The following is a 20,643-nucleotide window of genomic DNA, read 5'->3' as shown; positions in this document are numbered from 1 at the left end:
TAAGAGACCTTTATGAAATCTAGGACAAATACTAATAAACCAGATCTGTTTTTATTTTTTGTCTTTCAGTCTAATGTAACTCTGAGGCAGCTGGCAGAATTAAGAGAAAAATCTCAGGAGTGGATGAATCAGTCACCACTTTTCATGAATTCTTTCCATCTGTTAAACCAGACGATTCCAATGCTCCAGGTAGGAGATGGTCCTGCCACTCACTTTCGTATGTCTTATAATTCTTTGAGATTTTAATCACCTTCATTATGGAAATGGTAAGATAGGGACTTAGTATCCATATTCAACAGATTAAAATTGCTTCTCCTTCAGAGAGTGGATAGGATAACAGATCCATCACTCATGTTCATAATCATCCTCACCTCTTAAATTGCACCTTGTCTGTAATTCAGAGATAAGCCATCTTACAGTGATCTGGAGGCTATAGCTAGTGGTGTAAATCTGTTTCCCAAAAATAAAATGCTATAAACTCTAGTTAAAATATGCCTATTTGTTTCTTTTTCTACTTTAATGTGTGCTTTGCTATTCTAACAGAAGCAAGTTTCCTAAAATACTAATACACTGGAGAAGAATGTTAAATTTGGGGAGTTCTTTGGTTAAAACACATGACACTGTAGGTTAAAGATTTGACAATGCAATTCAAACACAGTGGCGCCTGGCTGAAAAGTATAATTTGCTATTCTTATGAGAGATGCATGATATTTTCAAGATGATGCAAATAATATGGGGAAATGTTTCAGTCACACACAGAGCTATTGATAATTAGAGTTCAAGCATCAGAGTTAGATCAGTTATCAACTGAAGAAGAGAAAATTGGCAGGAATGATGACAAGGCAGGAGCTTCAAGAGAGAATGGCTCGTCTGTCGAAGAATTCAGAGAGGCCCTTGAAAAACTGATGGAGCCCTAACGTATTTTTTAAAATGCTCTTTTTAAATAATCATACTCAAGAAGTTAAATGTAGAATAAAGTATTTGAATCATACAACTTTGTCAGAAAAATTATACCCTAAACATGCTTTACTCAGTCTTTGTTTTTACTAACAATTAGTGCATACTGTAGTTATAATTACAACCTGATTTTTATTCTAGAGGCCCGATCACAAGATTGTGCAAGGGGCTCGGCCCTCACAGCCCCAGCTTCATCTGGAAGGTCATCCGGAAGGTTGTCCAGACGGTTGTTCTGCTGTTCGGCCATCTGGTCTAATCAGCATATTATGCTTTTATTATTATAGATAATACAATAAATTTCTAAAACAGATATTTAATATATTTAATTAATATACAATAATCTTTTCACCAGACATCTTCCCCATAATTACTATTAAATTTGGTTCTAATTATAAGCACATCTTATATAATAAAAGTGTAATATACAAATTGACCGAATGGCCAAACAGCAGAACAGCCATCTGGACGACCATCCGGGACCACGCTATGACAGCCGCTGGCGCCAGGCCAGCCAAGGCGAGTACGATGCAATTGGTCAGGGGCCTGGCCATTGCCCCATGATCGCCCTGCAGAGGGAGGCCCAGGCCACCAGCTGGCGGGCTGCGGTGCATGGGCGGGGCCTCCCTCTGTGAGGGAAGCCCAGGTCCCGGGTGCCAGAGGGAAGCCAGTGCCAGCAGCTGGGGGAAGGAAGGCCTACTCTTGCATGAATTTTGTGCATCGGGCCTCTAGTTCACTATAAGTGGCCTGTTTTAGTGAATCTCAGATAACAAGGGCTACTTTGTACTTTATTGGCATAAGTGGAAGATTGCTCTTTTTTCCTAAAATTTTTCTTGTGAGCAGATAACGCCCCCCACATAATGTTTCATTAAAGAAAGATCTATTAGCCAAAGTGACAAATTAACAAAGAACATGAACTATGCATAACAGTTGTGAAGTGTAGCTACTTACTAAGAAGAAATTCTATGACCGTCTATAAAGGGTCATCTTATACTGAAAATATCTTTAGTCTGCTCATCTGTTCTTGACCAAAATAAATTACTATTCTTAATTACTGAGGAAAAACTTATTTCTGCAAATGTGCACAGAACTTGAAGTTTCACACTTTTAGTGCAAAACCTGGCTTTGCCTTTGTGAAACCTTAGGACAGTGCCTTAAAATACTTGATCTGAAGTTTATGAATCTCTAAAGTGGGTATATTGATAACCACCTCACAGACTTATAAGGATCCCATATGTGGAAGCACTTAAACATTGTATTAGCTATATATATAAAAGCCTAAGCACCCATTACGACCAGTTGACCAAACAACCGGTCTACCAGTCTCTATGATGTGCACTGACCACCAGGGGCAGACGCTCAATGCAGGGGCTGGCTGGCCAACCTCCCACAGTCCCTCCCCGCAGCCAGCTGGCCCTGATTGGCCCCGATTGGCCCCGATTGCCAGCCAGGCTGAAGGACCCCACCTGTGCACAAATTCGTGCACCAGGCCTCTAGTGTAAGATAGAGAGAAATGCTTATAAAAGGAGTCATGGGGGAATGGAAATAGGTTCCATGGATCATCTCAGAGCTGCAACTAACACAGTGCTGTGCTTATTAGTAATGCCTCTGGTTCAGATTTTCTATGATATACAAGCTAATTCTTGGTAAATAGATTTTAAAGGACCAGGGTTATCATGGTACATAGCTGTGTGATAGCCATCAGTCTGCATGCTACCAACTACTCTTAGATCCCTAGGCAGCTATGAATTTAATGAATTAATTCTATTATATGTGTATGCTTTATTAATACATTTTATTCTTAATCATTTAGCTCTATGATAACAGAACAAACTATTGTTAAGAAGCACAAAATAAGTGGTGCTGAACTGTTCTCTCAAGGGACAATCAACTTAAGCCAAACTCACATATAAACTAGGCCAGGAATTTACACATAACATAAATAAACATTTCTTTAATCAAGTTGAAATCTCTTCCTTCAACTTTCCCCTTGGGCCTTATTGTGTGTCCTTAGGAGAATTTATACACTTTTGTTAACCCTAGATTTGTCCTCTATTAACTGGGGATAATAATAGTACTTGCCGTAAGGTGTTATTGAAAACTGAGAAAATCAAGGTAAACTCTATTAGAGACTGCCCAGCACATAGTAAGATCACAGTAAGTATTACCTACTAGTACTTCTATAGTGATAGAAGTTATATCTCCTAATTTGGAAGATACCTATAAAAGTCTTTATATTATTAAGCATTTATGTTTTTTTTTAAATATATGTTTTTATTGATTTTAGAAAGAAAGGAAGGGAGGGGGATAGAGAGATAGAAGCATAGATAAAAGAGAAACACATCAATCGGGCTGCCTCATGCACACCCCCTATTGGGGATTGAGCCTGCAACCCGGGCGTGTGCCCTGACTGGGAATCGAACCAGTGACCTCTTGGTTCATGGTTCAATGCTCAACCACTGAGCCACATGGACTGGGCTAAAGCATTTATGTTTATTTTCAAATGTTTAGTCTTTCCATGGATGTAATTTAAAATTTTGTTATCAATTTATTTTTTCATGTTCAGTTATTAGAATATAAAACAAATTATAATAATTTACATTAGACTTTTCTGATGAGTCATTCATCCCTACTTTGCAGAAAAGGAACTAGAAGGTGGAAAATACTGAGTGCCTGCTGAAAGCTTCACAGCTACAAAGTAGAACTAATACACAAATGAGTTGTGATGTCAAATTCCATGTAGACATTCCAATTTTTTAACTGTTTTTGTTTGTTTTAGCTTAATAAAATTTAACTATGAACCATCAAAATTTTGTATATCATATGTTAAAAACAAATGCAAATTAGCTATGAAAAAGGATTGCTAAATTAAACATAATTTCCTAATGTTGATGATTATGGTCATATCTGGCCATGTTATCATGCTAACCAATTTGTGTCTACAGACAAGCAAAAGCCCAGCCATTCAGGTCATTACCAGCCACATGCCTTCTCTTCCTTTCTCAAAAATGTCTATGTGAGCCTTTGCAACATGGTGCATTGATAGTGCACATGGTGGTCGCTTCATTTCACAGTGGGTGTTAGTAGAGAGATGATGACTAAATGTTTTCCTCTTATACTAAAACTGATTCCCTGTCATTACTTATTAGAATACACTAAGGAATCCCTTTGTGCAAGTTTTTATAAAATTCTCCGTGGGACTTGATGCCGTTGAACTATTGAAACAGATAGATGAACTCGGTGAGTCCATATTCACAAAACTTTTACTCACTAGTCATGTCAGAAATGTGAAAACCATTGCTCCTATGAGACATTCCTTTCTTTTTTCCTTGAATTTGGTTTTTAGCTAGTTTTTCTAAGAAAAGTAAGATCCTGGATATATATTTATCATCTTCCCCAATAGTTGTACCATTATAAGTAGTAATTATACCTGTGGATAGTTTCACTAATTATAATGCTATATATTCCATGTAAATGCAGCTTTTTCTAAAATCACAGATAGGTTGGTGGGTTGTTAAAAGTAAGAAGACACTTTTTATTTTTTGTAGCTTAATGAAAAGCAAGTCCTTAAGGACAAAGGAAGATGAAATGATTTCTTTCTGGCTACATTTAACATTTTATCTCCACTAGCCTCAGTATCACTTTGACTAAACCAGAATGTAACTGGGAGAGGTTATAGAGTTGTCAAAAGCAAAACAAAGGCAATGCAGAGACTCAAAAGAAAATAAACCTAAATCAGTAGTCAGGTTGGATCCTCCTCTCATGATCATTTAAAAGGAACAGCTGAAGAAGATCAAAGAAAACCATCTGAACTCATGCACTCTCTCTGCCACATCCCCACCTTCAACCTGGGGGATACAAGACATCTAATTTAGTCTGATTCGCTGTTGCTATGCAACCATGGGTATGAGGAAGGGATTGAGAGTATCAGAATTTGGCAGCAGAAGGGAAAATACCCCATCTTCCTCCTTAGAGCTACAGGGACATAGTGTCTTAGATTACAAACCACTGGGAGGAATTATACTTACATTTGTATTGCACTTTGTATATAATTTTATTCACTTTATTATATCCAGCCTAGTTTGATTAAAGAAAGATACCAGTAGATTTATTCTCTAAAAGTATCATTTGGGTAAGGAACCAAAATATCATGAATGTACTATAAAGTTCTTAGATAAATTTTATTATTCCTACCTTTAGATAGAGATATAATTTTTAGAATTTAAAAATGGCTAAAATGAATATAGCAATTGATATCTGTAGTTGTATATGTTGTATATGTAGCTTAGTATCTAAGACACTGTATAGTTTGAATTTGGGGATCACTAACCCTCATAGCTCTTTGACTCTATCTACCAGCATTCTTAAAGAATCCTTGGTGTTGTGTTGATTCCCAGTGACCACTGGAGGCCACTGTTCAACCACAATTTTACCCCTCCCCCACCAACATAGGTATCAAGCAAAATATTTCCCTTTAAATTCTAATGAGAAATTCATTTAAGAAGTTGCCTTCTGTGAGAACTTTAGTCTTATACTGGACAATGGAAGAGACCTGTTTGGTTCTATGAGGAGGAATTTATGATATTCACAGCCTCCTCAGTATTCATGATGAAGTCAGTGAAAATTTAATTGGCCAAGTGATTTATTGACTTGCAATTTCATATTTGCCCTTTGTCACAGTTGATTTCCTCATAAGAAATCATGAAATTGAAGAGCAATTAAATTCTCTTTTTTCTAGAGTAATTACCTGAAATAAAATCTTGATCATTTTATCTAGATCTCTATTAATACAGATATCAATAGAAATAACCCACATAGGTTTTAAATCAAACAATATTAGAAAGTTGTGTGTGGCTTAGATTCTCACCGTCTCCTAAGAAATGTTTCTATAGAGCAACATGTTAAATAATATAATTTATTTGTTCTATACACACTCTGAATAGACTTTTCTTTGTTTAAATTATCACATTCCCATTCTCTAAACAAAGAAGGCATTACTGTTTATTTGAAACTTTCATCTCCAGTTTATAGTTTTCTTTCTAACTACATGTAGGTAGATTTTTTAAAATTATTTGAATTTAGCCATTGGTTATTTAAATTATAGCAGAATATACTTTTAACTTTGTATTGTTCTTTGAGCTTGGGTTTATTGCATTTGTAATTGAATGTTGTCCTCAATGAATATTTGTACAACTGGACACATTTTCCTCAATGTAGAGTATTAGATATTTTTAGAGTAATTTTTTCAACTTTCTATCATTTATTGTCTAGTTTAGTATATACTTACCAAATCATTATTTTGTCTCAAAGTACTACTGGAAGAAACAACATTATACTACAACATCATAACATGCTTTCTGTCTGTTCTGCTTTGCTTCTTCAGATATTCTAAGGCTGAAATTAGAGAACAGCATCGACCTCATTGATCATCTCAACACACTATCCTCCCTGACAGTAAATATTTCCTCCTGTGTATTATATGACCGCATTCAGGCAGCAGAAAGTGTAGATGAAATGGAGAGAGAGGCTGCAAGACTCTACAAAAGCAACGAACTCTTTGGAAGTAAGTGTTATTCAGCTAGAGTTTGAGTTTCTCTTTGTACTAAAATTGGCCAAATTCTTCCCTCACCTTTTTTATCCAGAACTCAGAAAAGTAGTCAGGGTGGTGAGGGCAGCGGGGAGGGTACTGTCCACTCCAATCACTCCAATGTCCTTAGAAATAAGAACCTTTCATGAAGTCAACTATCCTTATCGTCAGAGGAACCTTCAACTTATATGTAATTTTGTTGATATGGTTAAAATTCAGACTGAAAAAGGATTCCATAGTTACAGGGTAAAGTTGAGTCAATCCTTATAATTAGTCAAGATTATTCATTGTGAAGTGTGTGTGTGTGTGTGTGTGTGTGTGTGTGTGTGATTTCAGTAACTGGCTTGGAGTGATATATTTAATCTGGCCACTTTGTTTGTGATTATATCTTTAAATTCTTGCCTTGAATCTCTCAGATAGTAACTCCTAATTAGCCATCTTCTCTGTAAATTGGGAGCCTGAACTTAAGGTCACATTACTACTAAATTGCCTATTTGGAAATCCCCTATGTGTACCTTCCAAACAATGAAGGATGTTAACCATAAACTAACCTTTCTGCTGTTGTTGCCATTTTATTTTTAGGTGTTATATTTAAGCTTCCTTCTAATACAAGCCAATACAGAGGCTATGACTCTGATGATGTTTCTCTTCCTCCTGTCGTAAAATATACCATCCGCATGAGTCTCAAGACCTCACAGACCACAAGAAACATAAGGACCAAGATTTGGGCCCCGGGGCCGCATAATTCTCCATCACACAACCAGATCTATGGCCGGGCTTTTGTTTACTTACAGGATAATATTGAAAGAGCAATCATTGAATTGCAGACTGGAAGGAACTCCCAGGAAATAGCAGTCCAGGTCCAAGCAATTCCTTACCCCTGCTACATGAAAGACAAGTAAGTCAGTGCACTTTCAGCCCTTGTTAATAATCCACCGTTTTTCTGAGAACTCATTTATGTCCATTCCTTCATACGTCTGAAGCGAAAGGGGAAATATCCACCAAACTTTTGTCAAATGCTTGTTTCTGGCACAGCTCTAACGTCACCAACAGGATGGGATTGATTTTACCAAATGATCCATGTTTTCTTTATCATAACTAAGCTTTCCAAGGACTTTGACTCTAGAATTCAGAGTATTGGGCTCCAGCCCTCAGTGCACGCACAGCTGCATGACTTCATATTACCCACTCTCTGCCCGTCTTACCTTTCTCTAGTCTGACGAGGGAGTTAAACAAGACAATCTTAAAAGCCCTTCCAATTCTCATATTTAATTAAAAATATGTGAATGCATGGTCAATTGCATCGAAAGTTTTGATGGAACACATCATTGATCAACTCTCTAGATAAATAATGTGCTGCCTAAAACTATGTCATGTACCCTTAGTCCACTTGCTAGGAATCTTTAAAGTGGTTTTGCTGAATGAAAACAACAACAACCAAAAAAAACATGTAAGTATCATGCTGATTGAATATGAATGTTCAAGAAATCTTCCAGTTGGGTAACACTGAATGGCTACTTCACTCTGGCCATGAAAAAAAAAAAAAAAGGTTGGAGGACTAAGTGTTTTAAAGCTCATTCTCATACACAAAAGCTTGAGGCTGAATATTACTTTAAAGGAATTGTACTCATTATTCAGCCCAGTTATTGCAATTTATATGCAATACAGATGCTCTGAATGGTTTTTTCTTTCTCTGTATGGATGTATAGCTTCAAGAGCTATAGACTCGAAGAGGGTATGTAACGCTTTGTGCAGCTGTGATACAGCAGACAGGCAAGGGCTGGGTCAGTGGGTTGTCAAGGTGAGCTGCTTATTGTGAAGGCCAGGAAGGACTTTGTAGCCTGACCCACGAGTGAAACACAGTGGCTTGCAGTAATAGTAAAGACCTGTGGGTTCAATTAAATGAAAACTCTCCTCTATTTTCCTGCTTCCTTTTTTCCCCTTGTAAACCCCAGGTGCCTGGATGTTTCTTTTAAGACTAAAAGTAACTATACTTTGCATTCTTTATGGGAGAATGATCATAATGCCTCACACGTAATATATTAATAAACTCTGTCACATACAAAGTGCTTTTGCATATATTAGCTCATTTGTTCCTCCCAAGCAGGTATTATCAGCCATGCTTTTCAGATGAAAAAAAAATGAAAATTCACAAAGGTTATGTTATGTGTCCCAAGTTGTAGAGCTGGTACCCCACTGGTCCTTAGATTATGAGACCAGCATTTTTTTCTTTGTCCTATATCAAATCTAAAATACACAGTCACTTAAAAGAATCATTGCAGGGGATTTGTTATTAATGAATGAGGGCTTTTGCCTAATACTAGAGCCAGACGCAGCATCAGGGCTGGATCTGAACCAAGACGAAATTCATTCAACAAATATCCTTTAAGTGCCTACCCCAGGCCAGACAGGTTCTTAGGAACCAAAAAATTGTATATGGCCCCAACCCTCCCTCACTCCTCTCCCACAAAAAACAAACAAACAAAAAAAACCTTCATATTTCTGATGGTGTTACAGTTCTGATGCTAAAGTGAGAATGAATGATGGTGATGTCATGTTCCATTAATGCTTGTATTTTTCATGGGGAATTTGAAGGTAATTCCTTCTTAGCCTTATAGATTAAAAAGGAAATGGCCTTGGGACCTTTCTTCAGGTAAAAGCCTCAGTGGAGCCTAATATGCAAATCAGATCAGTTTAGAGTTTCTCTCATTGAAAACTACTCATTTGCTTAGCTCATAGAAAGACGGACAAAGTAGGAAGCTATGGTTCTCAATCTTCTGGGAAACTGTTTAAAATCCAAATCCCTTACCCCACCCCAGATATAATAAATCAGGAGCTTATAGGTGGAGCTCAGAAATCTGTGTTTCAATAAGCCCTCTGGGTGATTCTGATGAGTGTTCAACTTTGAGAAACACTGCATTAGAATCCTCAGGTATCATGGACAGGTCACTCAGGAATACAGGTGGGTCCTGATGAGGTCTTCCTGTGTGTGACCCTCTAGTTCACACATTACAAAAAAAGACATTTCTATACTCTTTATGAAAAATCTCCTGAATTCAAGTTCTTTGTCTGCATTTTAAATTGAATGTCTTGAGTTTTATTTTATCTTATTTTGGAAAATTTAGTTTAATAATCACTATGAGCTTCCGAAGAATAGGTAAATACTGTAATTTGGGAAGATACAGATTTTAGCTAGATAAACCAATTATCACCTAATGTTAAGTCTGCCTTTTAGATAAGAATTTGGTTTAGGCAGCAGGGTTTGGGGCCTTGCAATTATATCTATACTAGAGGCCCAGTACATGAAATTCATGCAAAGGGGAGGGGGTTCCCTCAGCCCAGCCTGCACCCTCTCCATTCTGGGACCCCTTGGGGGATGTCCACTGCCAGTTTAGGCCAGATCCCTATGGGCAGTCGGACATGCCTCTCGCAATCTGGGACTGCTGGCTCCTAACTGCTTGCCTGCCTGCCTACCTGCCTACCTGCCTGCCTGATCGTCCCTAACCACCTCTGCCTTGGCCCCGCGCCCGGGACCCAGGATTCCCTCCTCCAACCAGCTGCAGGCACCCAGGACCCCGGCCGGCTTTTCCCGGGCCTGCCGCAGGCATAGGGAACCGTGGGCAGGCGGCTTCACCTGGGCCGCAGCTGCCCGGGACTGCAGGGTGGGCAGCTTCTCCCTCTCCGGGGCTGCAGCCACAGCTGCAGGCACCCGGGACTATTGGCAGGCAGTTTTGCCCAGGCCCAGCTTTGTCAGGAAGGACGTCCAGATGGTCATCCGGAAGACATCTGGTCTAATTAGCATATTACCATTTTATTAGTATAGATAATAATTATTTTCCTGTACAAGACATACTCAAACACCTTTTAAACAATATGACAATTTTATCTAACACTTTAGAGCTGTTTTTTGTCCTTGCAACCTTAGAGCAAGAAAATCATGGGCCTACTGTTATCAGCTTCACATTTCATAAATAAAGGAGTAACATTAGCGATCATTTTCAATTTCCAAAATGCAGTATAATTTAAGTGTAAGAAGGAGTGTTTTTTTTATATATTGCTATCTGTAAGTATGACATTCATTTTGGTCACTGGATTTTTCTTTTTGTTTCTTTGTTTTTTTTACAGCTTCCTAACCAGTGTCTCTTATTCTCTTCCAATTGTGCTCATGGTTGCCTGGATTGTATTTATAGCTGCATTTGTAAAAAAGCTTGTTTATGAGAAAGACCTCCGGCTTCATGAGGTATGTTGAGAATCTCTTCTTATTCTGAATAAGTTCTATTTATATAATTAATTACTATGATTTTCATTATACCTATACAAATTCAGAAAGCCTGAGCCATATCTTGTGTTTTAGAAATAGATTTTATGGCGGGCTGGAAGAGGTTAATGGGGGGAAAGGAGGCACTTGTATAATACTTTCAACAATAAAGATTAAAAAAATAAATACATTCTTGCATCATAAAGGCAGCTGATAAGGTAGTATTTTGTTTTCCCAAAAAATTACATGGATGGTATTTTATAAGTGTTTCTGAAAATAAAATCTGAATAATTCTGTATAAAATTTAAGTACAATTAATGATCCTAAGAGTAATTTTTGCCCAAAAAGTTACCTATAGGACTTAAGATCTAACAAAGAAGTTTAAATAATAACAACAATGCTATTAAAGCCAGAAGATTATTGGCATGGTGATTAAATGAGTGCAAATAATGATATAAATATAGGTATAGATATAGAGCTAACCCTTGAATAGCATGGGGATTAGGGTCACTGGCCTTTGCACAGTTGAAAATCTTGCATATAACCTTTGACTCCACCAAAACTTTAGTTGTCCCTTGGTATCCATAGGCGATTAGTTCCAGGACCTCCACAGATACTCAGATGCTCAAGTTACTTATATAAAACATCATAGATCAATGCATACAGTCAACCTTCCTCATTCTCAGATTTCCAACTATGGACCAAAAATACTGTTTTTGATCCATGGTTTGTTGAATCTGGGGATGTGAAACCCAGACATAGACATAGAAACAGACACAGATACACACACACAGAGATATAGACAGACACAGACAAAAACACAAAACACAGACACATACAGACACAGACATAGATACAGACAGACATAGACACAGACACAGACAGACACACACACACACAGAGACACACAGACACAGACTCAGACACAGACAGACACACACACAGAGAGACACACAGACACAGACTCAGACACAGATAGACACAAACACAGACATAGACACAGCTAGACACAGACATAGACATATGGCTTGTTTCAGCTCTCAAGAAGCAAATTCTCTTTCCAGAATAACTTGTCTCCTTCAATTACCTTCCCCTCTATCTCCCACTAACTCATGATTTATAGACTAAGAATTTCATGTTATGCTACTGTTAGGTTAATAATATAACAATGGAAAACAGTAGCTAGGAGGTAAAGCATGTTTTCTTCAGCATATTCTGCATCATTATCCCCAAATCCAAAATATATTCTTTCTAGAATTTATGAAAAAGCATTGTGTGATTTTTGGATTGTATTGGAAAAGGAATTATTTTATCTGCTCATCCTATATGAGTCCATTCTTACACTCAAGAGTAAAGAGAAAGCAAAAACATTTCAAAACTGTAATTATTTCACAATAATTATTGCAAGTCCTGGCTGACAATCTGAGATAATTGAGTAGACTGTTAATCTACTTGTACTTTTCAGACTTACTTTGCTAATGCAGCTAGGCCAGTGGTCGGCAAACTCATTAGACAACAGAGCCAAATATTAACAGTACAACGATTGAAATTTCTTTCAAGAGCTGAATTTTTTAAACTTAAACTTCTTCTAATGCCACTTCTTCAAAATAGACTTGCCCAGGCCGTGGTATTTTGTGGAAGAGCCACACTCAAGGGGCCAAAGAGCCACATGTGGCTCGCGAGCCGCGGTTTGCCGACCACTGAGCTAGGCAATTGATTACTTCTCCTTACAAGGTACAAAGCACTGCTTCATATTTGTGTTAGTTCAGTGTCAGGCTTCTAAGGTTATCCCACAGTTTGAACCTACACTTCTTACCTTTTCTATTAAATTCTGGTTGATCCTCATAGCTGCATTTTTAGAGTTCAGTTACAAGTTGATAAATGAAGGTCTCATCAACTGGGTTGAACCCTGTTGCATGCAGGACTGATTACAATGGTTTCTTAATTCCTTGGACAATGATTTTGGTTGCAAGTTCCTACCATATATTTTTCTTTCAGGTTCCTGGTACTCAGAAGTGAATCCTCACAGATTAATGGAAAATTTTGAAGTAGAAAACTGTGATAAAACTAATTTTTTTTCTACTTCAAAATAAATATCTACCTTAAAATATTACTTGTGGTAGAAACACACAGGAAATGTGTGTAATATACCTACATACATAATATATACATATGAAACACACATTATATTATTTTATGTTTAAAGATAGTAATTTTAAGCATCTATGTATATCACCAAAAAATATCAAAGCATAATAAAGAGTCCTTTCTCACACAAAGACATGAAAGACATTTTTAACAATGAACAAGTGTCTGTTTAGTAGTTCTGTGTCTTCATTTTTCAGTCATCCACTTACTAAATTTAACCAGCTGAACTTAAGGGTCAGTCACATAATTAAAGATCAGTGAACTTGGAATCAGAGGATCGGGCTTTGAATCTTCCAGTTCATATTCACTTAGGCCTGATCTCTTAAGCTTTCTGAAAGTTACCAAGACTTCATTCAGCACTGTATTTTTATAATGGAGCTCTCTCACTGCTGGAACATGGGAGGCATTCAATTATCCATATTTTATCACTTCCAGGGTAATGATATTTTTCTTCACATTTTAAAGTCTCTGAAATTGGGATGCATTTGATAGGGTGTCATAATTTATTTGGCAGAGATTTTTCTTTCTTCGTTGCATGTAAAATAATGGCACATTTTAAAATCAGTGGTGTCCTGAATTCAAAGGAATATGGTCTATTTGCAAGATGAATGGAAGCAGGTGAGGAATGAGTGGAATATTCCCAGTGCCTCCTACTCAGCCTCCCGCCACTACCCACAGTTCTAAACTAATATCCTTCCTTTTAAATATAAAAAATCTGAACCCAGAAAGTGAGGGGTGACTTGCTGAAAATGGTGGAGCTAGTTAATAGTAGATCTGGCTAGAACTCAAGTGTCTTGACATCCAATCAAATCCTTTCCACATCATAGCTACCTTCCCTCTCACAATGTTATTTTAGTAGCATGGACTCTTAAGGACTTTTAAAGATGATGATAATTTCTTAGGTTACCAGTGATTCAGAATTACTTTTTAATGTCATCCTTTGTATATTTAAATTCTAAAGCTACCCATTCTCTATTTCCTTCTCATTCCAAATTAAATTAAAAAGGTAAAACACACACACAATCTTTTTCTTCTGTAATTGTTTTCAAATCTGGGCAAGAAAACCAAGTTAGTTGTTATTTCAATGAAACCATTAATCCTTGACCTCCTGATGGTATGACTCCAGTGAATTCCTTTAACTTGCTAAAGAAATTAGCACAAATATTAATGACAAATTAATATTAAAGAGATTAAGACTGTATTTTAAAAAATATTTCAAAATGTATTTCAATTGGGTTTTGTTCTGCATTCTTTGCTTTTAAAAATCAAAATATTAAAGCTATATAAAAGCTGCTTTTATAACACATGGAAGAGTCATTTTTCACACATCATATATATATATATATATATATATATATATATATATGTATTATATATTTGTATTATATATATTCTTCATTTATGGGTTAGTTTTATCTATTTTATTTAATGTAAGTCATTTATGGGAATTTTAGTGCCTATATTCAGTTGGAGTTGACCTTTCTCAGTTTAGACAGGTAAAGTAAAATATCTATCAGCTGCAGATATGTTACCAAGAACTATACAAAGATTTTTAGTCCTTTGGTGCTTCACTTTAGACAACCTTTTATGCTTTTTTGTCATACACTATCCATATCACTAGGGGAAATTAGGAACATTTCAAGCAATGATCACAACATCCTGTACATCTTACTAAAAAGTAATAAAAATAACCTATTGATATGAGAATTTTTTAAATTGAGTTAGAAAATATTATTCTTTACAAATTAGTGCTTGCCATATGATTGAACTGAATGAACAACACATTACTGTCAAGTAAAATATGTGAATATTTATGATTTCTTTTCCTGATAGCACTAATGCCAATCCCTGTGCATAAGCTTCATTTATGCAAAATCTTACAGAATCTCTTTCTTCTCATTAACTTCTGCCACCAACTGGGCCAGACTTTGGCCACTGTCCAGAGGGTTTTCCTTGAGCAGCAGGTTATCAGGTGTTGATGCATTGCCCTGGCAGGTTGGGAGGGAGGCTTGAGACATGTGACTCTGCTTACAAAGCTGGCACCTGACAGCTGTCACTTTGAGGAGGAACTAACGGCATCCAAGAAAGCATAGCCAACCATTCTCTCTGGGCCATCTTCCATCAGCAAGTTTGGTCTTGTTTATTATAACAAAGTTGGCAGGGAATCCGGATAATTTATGGATGACTTACATGCTCTCATTGCTCCGACTCTTTATGAATAGCAGCTGTTCTCCTCATGGCATAAAATCCTAGAGTTTAACACTGAAATTTCATGCTAGAATTTTAAGTAGTGAGTATTTTTGAAAGCACCTAACTTGATTTGTTTCGATAAAAGGCAATAACAAGTCTCCAACTTTTACCAAATCTTGGGAAAAGGAATCTGATCTCGAGTCTCAAAAATTTCAAAATTACAATGATAAACACCTTTAGTCCTGGTCTTCAGGTTTGCCAAATTATCTTTAGCAAGGCTAAGGATGGATAATTTTTTAGATTTATAAATATGTTATACTGCAGCTATCAACTGTCAGGGAAGGAAAATATATTTATACTAATGGAGTCAGCTTTATGTCATGTCCTTGATAGTGTCATGGATATTTTATACCCACTATGTGAAGTATATTGACACTGTCTCCTACTGACATACATTGGGGGGGGGTAAATATATTTTGTAGACCACATAAAGTTTGGTGGTGAATATTAGCTTTGGAGTAGCTACATCGGTTCTATAATGCCTCATTTAATTATATTTAAATAGGCAGACTCTCAGTAAAACAACAACAAAAAACACATCTTCCATCTTCAAATTACAAATAGCAAGAAAGGCAAATAAAGAGCTAACACATCATGGTCATACTTGAGTAGGTGAATATCTCTGAAGTGTAGTCATGAAACATGACACAGTAATTTTCTCAAAGGGGTTGGGGTGCAGAGAAATATTTTTAAAAATAAAATCTGTAAGGATTTTTTCACACCAAAATGTAATTTTGTTTTCAATGATGGGTAAATTTCCACAGTGAATCTTCACTCCATGCTGATTTTTTAACTTTGACCCACACGTCCCTTCCTATGGAAACATAGGTTGAGTCTTTACAACCAAGGGTGATAGGGCCTTGGAGGAGAGAGCAGTAGGGAGAAAAGAGTGTGAGGAAAGGGCAAAGTTAAGAGGAAAAGTCAGAGGCTTTTTCTCAGTGGTGATTAGCTTAAGGCCCATAGCTTAAACTGTTGGCAGTCAGGTAGCTGTTTCCATGGTAACAACTGGAGCCGAAGAGTTATCAAAATGTGATAAGTTGCAAAGGCAGAAAGTAAAATTCACTCTCTTGCTTGAGCACATTTCCCATTTTTTTTTCCCTAGACAAGTTAAGAAGGTGGGGATTGTAAAGTTAGTGGAATATTTCTTTGAGGTTCTTTTTTATGAAATACCAGATTTAGAAGTTTAATGTTAATTATGAATTGTTAAAACTAGAAACCAGGATATTCAGGTTCCTCCAAATACCACATGTCACCAAATTCAAGACAACCAAGGTTCAGGGGAATTTAGATCCTTCACAATCCTTTGAGTTAATGCATAGACACATCATGTTGGTCTGTTTTTCTATGTTGGTGAAATGCCTTGACTTCTATGAGTATCACTGAGTTATTAAAATATCAATTGAGAAAGGTATAGATTCTCTAAGATACCTGAGTTCATTCTGAGTGTGTGGATGTCTTTTTGGAAAAGAAAGATGACAAACCTGACCTAGGCTGCCAGTGATTTTAAAGATGGGGAAGGTGTGGCAAAAGACAGAAAGTCTCCCTTCAAAATTTTACCATCTTTTAAATTCTTAGGAATCATGTCTGTTTTATATCTCCCAGGAACATGAATACTGATTGTTTAGTAAAAAAAATTAGTTTTATTATATCAGTCCCAACATTGAATTTTACATAAACTATGGTTTTTAACCAGATGAAAATACTTATGACAAATTTCATTTTCATGTTGTAAAATTCTTCAAGGGATACCATACATTTTAATGGTCTACTATAAAGTAATTTAATCTGGAGACATCAGTTAGATACCAGTTAAAAATAGAATTGTAAACACACACACAAATAAAACCTTCACCATCCAAATCATTTATTATTTCATTATATTGGGGCTCTCTGAGAACATACTAAGATGGGCTGGACTAAATGGTCATATTACTTTCACAGAACAAGCATGGACACATACTTGACTTATGAAAATCATAAAGATGCCTACCTCGTTCACATATGTGCAGTGTCTCTTGGGCATTTTTGCATGGTACAGAAAAATTGTTGTTTGAGAACATGTCATCTTCAGCAGCAGCTAACACTTTTTCCTTTTTACAGTACATGAAGATGATGGGTGTGAACTCCTGCAGTCATTTCTTTGCCTGGCTGATCGAGAGTGTTGGGTTTTTGCTGATTACAATTGCCATCCTCATCGTTATCCTCAAGTTTGGCAATATTCTTCCTAAAACCAATGGGTTCATTCTGTTCCTGTATTTTTCGGACTATAGCTTCTCAGTTATTGGCATGAGCTATCTCATCAGTGTCTTTTTTAACAACACCAACATTGCCGCTCTGATCGGAAGCCTCATATACATCATTGCCTTTTTCCCGTTTATTGTTCTGGTCACAGTTGATGATGAGTTGAGCTATGTAGTGAAAGTATTCATGGTGAGTCAACTGTCACATGGAATGGCCAGTGTGTGAGAAAAAGGGATCCTTTTTGTTTTTTGTTTTTAGACTTTCAAACTGAAAATACAGTTATTTAAATTTAAAAGTTTAATGATTGCAAAATAAGCTTAACTGTCCTGGTAGTTTTTTCTACATCATTCTGTACCCTACAAGCACAAGACTATGAAGAAGAAACACTTCTCCCACAGTTTCTAACACCATAAATTGATGCTGTTAATAAATAGTTCCTGAAGAAAGAACAGTTAAAATGTAATCTGTCAAATTTTAAAGATCATCAAGGTTTCTTACTTTAAAGCCTTTATTACTGGAATTATTCTCTCATATGAATGATTTTGATGTTTTCATGACATACAATATAACTTACAGGCATAAAAATAAATGCACTAACAGCATATAATCAATTTTGAAATTTTTTTTGCTTTTTAATTTAAAAGTATTAGATTAAGAATTTTAGTGAAAGTATTAAGATTATGACTTATGGAAAGCAGAAGTAAACCTCTTTATTGACTAAGAAGTTTCCATAAAGAAATAGAAAATGATAAATAACTTTCATTTAACTTTGACTACTTTAGGTTTAAACAAAATTTAAAGTTTTAATTTGTTGCAATAATAAGTATTCAATCAATTGATATTTTAGTATATTTTCTCATAACACTTCTATTACCTGAAAGCTATTTATGAAGTAAAAACATCATTTGGCTCCTAATATTTCATTTGACTTTAGTCTTAACATTGCATTACTTTGTACTTACTTATTTTTTAAAATTCTGAGCAACATTTAATCAGTGTAGGTATATATTTTGGATTTCTAACAAATCTTTTCCAAGTTACAATTTTCTTGATTTTATTTTCTGCTATTCTCTCTTCTCTTCTCTCAGAGTTGTGGCATGCTTGGTAAGGGACCTCTGTATTTTTAAATATGATTTTAATCTACATATGTCCAAAGTTTAAGTGTGTTAAGATCCCTTTGGCAAAATGTATGAAATCTGTGAGAACTATCATTGCTGTTTGTTCTCTTCACAGAGCCTTCTGTCGCCAACAGCATTCAGTTACGCAAGTCAATACATTGCACGATATGAGGAGCAGGGCATTGGTAGGCTCACTTTCTTTAAAAGTGGATTTTATCTTTCACAACTGCAATATGTATCACCCAAGAATAAAAATATGTGTTCACTTTGCAGGTCTTCAGTGGGAAAATATGTACAGTTCCCCCGTTCAGGATGACACCACCTCCTTTGGCTGGCTGTGCTGTCTAATTCTAGCTGACTCTTTCATTTACTTCCTTATTGCTTGGTATGTCAGGAATGTTTTCCCAGGTATGAACATATTAATTGGCTACTACATATTTTCTAATATTTTGTTTACCATACATAATCTCCAAAAATAAATTAGTTAAATTCCAAAATTAACCAGAATTTTTCTAAGATGAGGTAATGTACTCGGGAGTTCCTTCTCTGGTGTTTCTTCATAGGATGGAGTGAATTAAGAAGCATGGAATCCAGTCTTTCCAAATAGGAATGTAAGACAAAAGCCAAGTCTCTTAATTCTAAGGAGAATTTACCAGATTCTAAAGGAAAATGACTAGTTGGGTTTTCCCCTTGTAGCTCTCAAGTAGTCATCATTTCTAACATGCTTAGGAGTTTTTCCATTAAGCCTTGTTTATACTGGTACATTTTTATAAATGAATAAAAGAGTATTATTTTCTTTATATAAAATTTGTATAAAAGGCAAATATGTAGATAGAAATAAGGTCAGTGGTTACCTGGGACTTGACTGGGAGCAGGGATTATCTGAAAATGGGCATAAGAGAATTTTTTGAAATTATAGAAATGTTCTAATATGTGAATTGTGGTGACGGTTGCACAACTTTATAAATTTACTAAACATCTGACTCTACTTATAATGAGTAAATTTTATAATATATAATCATACCCCAATGAAGCTGTTCAAAAAGGAAAGAATAAAAGAGAAGCTATCTTTTTACTTTACTTTTTAAAAATATTTTTATTGATTTCAGAGAGGAAGGAAGAGGGAAAAATAGAAACATTTTACCTTTTGTGTCCACAGCACAGGCATGTGCCCCAGCCAGGAATCGAACCGTGACCTCCTGGTTCAGAGGTCGATGTCAACCACTGAGTCACAGAGGCCAGGCTACTTTACTTTGAAAACCGAGACCACTTTTTAGTTTTATATAGTATCAAAAAAGAAACGATTTCCTGAACCATATATAGTAATATGTTATTTAGCTTCTGATGCTTAATGTTGACAATCAATTAATAGTTATTTTTTCTAATATATTTTTATTACAGGTACATATGGCATGGCAGCCCCGTGGTATTTCCCAATCCTTCCTTCCTATTGGAAGGAGCGATTTGGATGTGCAGAGGTGAAGCATGAGAAAAGCAATGGCCTTATGTTTACTAATATCATGATGCAGAACACAAACCCATCTGCCAGCAAGACAAGTAGGTCAACACCATGTATTATTATGAGAGAAGTGATATAAAACTTACAGGACTAGTGATTTCAATTATGCTTTCTTAAATGGCAAAATTATACTTTTCATCATGGATGAGTATATCCACACGTATGTGTTTGGACTCTTATGGAGATTAAATTGTGGCTTTTTCTGGGCTCCTTAGCTCAGTTGGTTAGCATATGGAGCTAATTAGTCCAATATTGCAGATCCCTTTGTGGTCCAGTTAGACTCACACAGAGAAAAATTCTGTTCCTTGGCCACAGTCTGCACCCCCTAACTCCAGCCATCTGTCACTACTCATAAGGAGTAACCAAGTAACAGGTATGGATAGTTTAGCACAACCCATATCCAAATCACCAACACTGGACAAACAGAATAAAACTCATGTCTTCCTGACATTGGATGAGTAGTGTCATTTGTATAAAGTAAGGATGACCCAATAAGTGGTCTTTTTGTGATGCCTGAAAAAGATGCAAAGAGTAGTTAATGAACTGGTTTCTGTAAACCACAGATCTA

At 36.2% G+C, this 20,643-nt stretch overlaps 1 protein-coding gene across 2 annotated transcripts in view; it reads left to right on the top strand.

The window, feature by feature from the left end:
• Window positions 1-20,643, top strand: part of ABCA12 (ATP binding cassette subfamily A member 12) — a gene marked incomplete at its 5' end in the record, with an annotated part of 183,049 nt that overhangs the window by 115,245 nt on the left and 47,161 nt on the right. For both annotated transcript variants that reach the window (XM_080668989.1, XM_080668988.1), the window contains 9 exons: window positions 70-189; window positions 4,104-4,194; window positions 6,338-6,517; window positions 7,124-7,439; window positions 10,667-10,781; window positions 17,298-17,627; window positions 18,672-18,741; window positions 18,830-18,964; window positions 19,958-20,113. In XM_080668989.1, coding sequence (XP_080525115.1) covers window positions 70-189; window positions 4,104-4,194; window positions 6,338-6,517; window positions 7,124-7,439; window positions 10,667-10,781; window positions 17,298-17,627; window positions 18,672-18,741; window positions 18,830-18,964; window positions 19,958-20,113 — 1,513 coding nt within the window. The remainder of the gene's footprint in view (window positions 1-69; window positions 190-4,103; window positions 4,195-6,337; window positions 6,518-7,123; window positions 7,440-10,666; window positions 10,782-17,297; window positions 17,628-18,671; window positions 18,742-18,829; window positions 18,965-19,957; window positions 20,114-20,643) is intronic.

The sequence above is a fragment of the Plecotus auritus genome (assembly GCF_963455305.1).
Source record: "Plecotus auritus genome assembly, chromosome: 5".
Lineage (NCBI taxonomy): Eukaryota > Metazoa > Chordata > Mammalia > Chiroptera > Vespertilionidae > Plecotus > Plecotus auritus.
The sequence above is the reverse complement of the archived record's forward strand: the minus strand, read 5'-3'. Positions and strand labels throughout refer to the sequence as shown.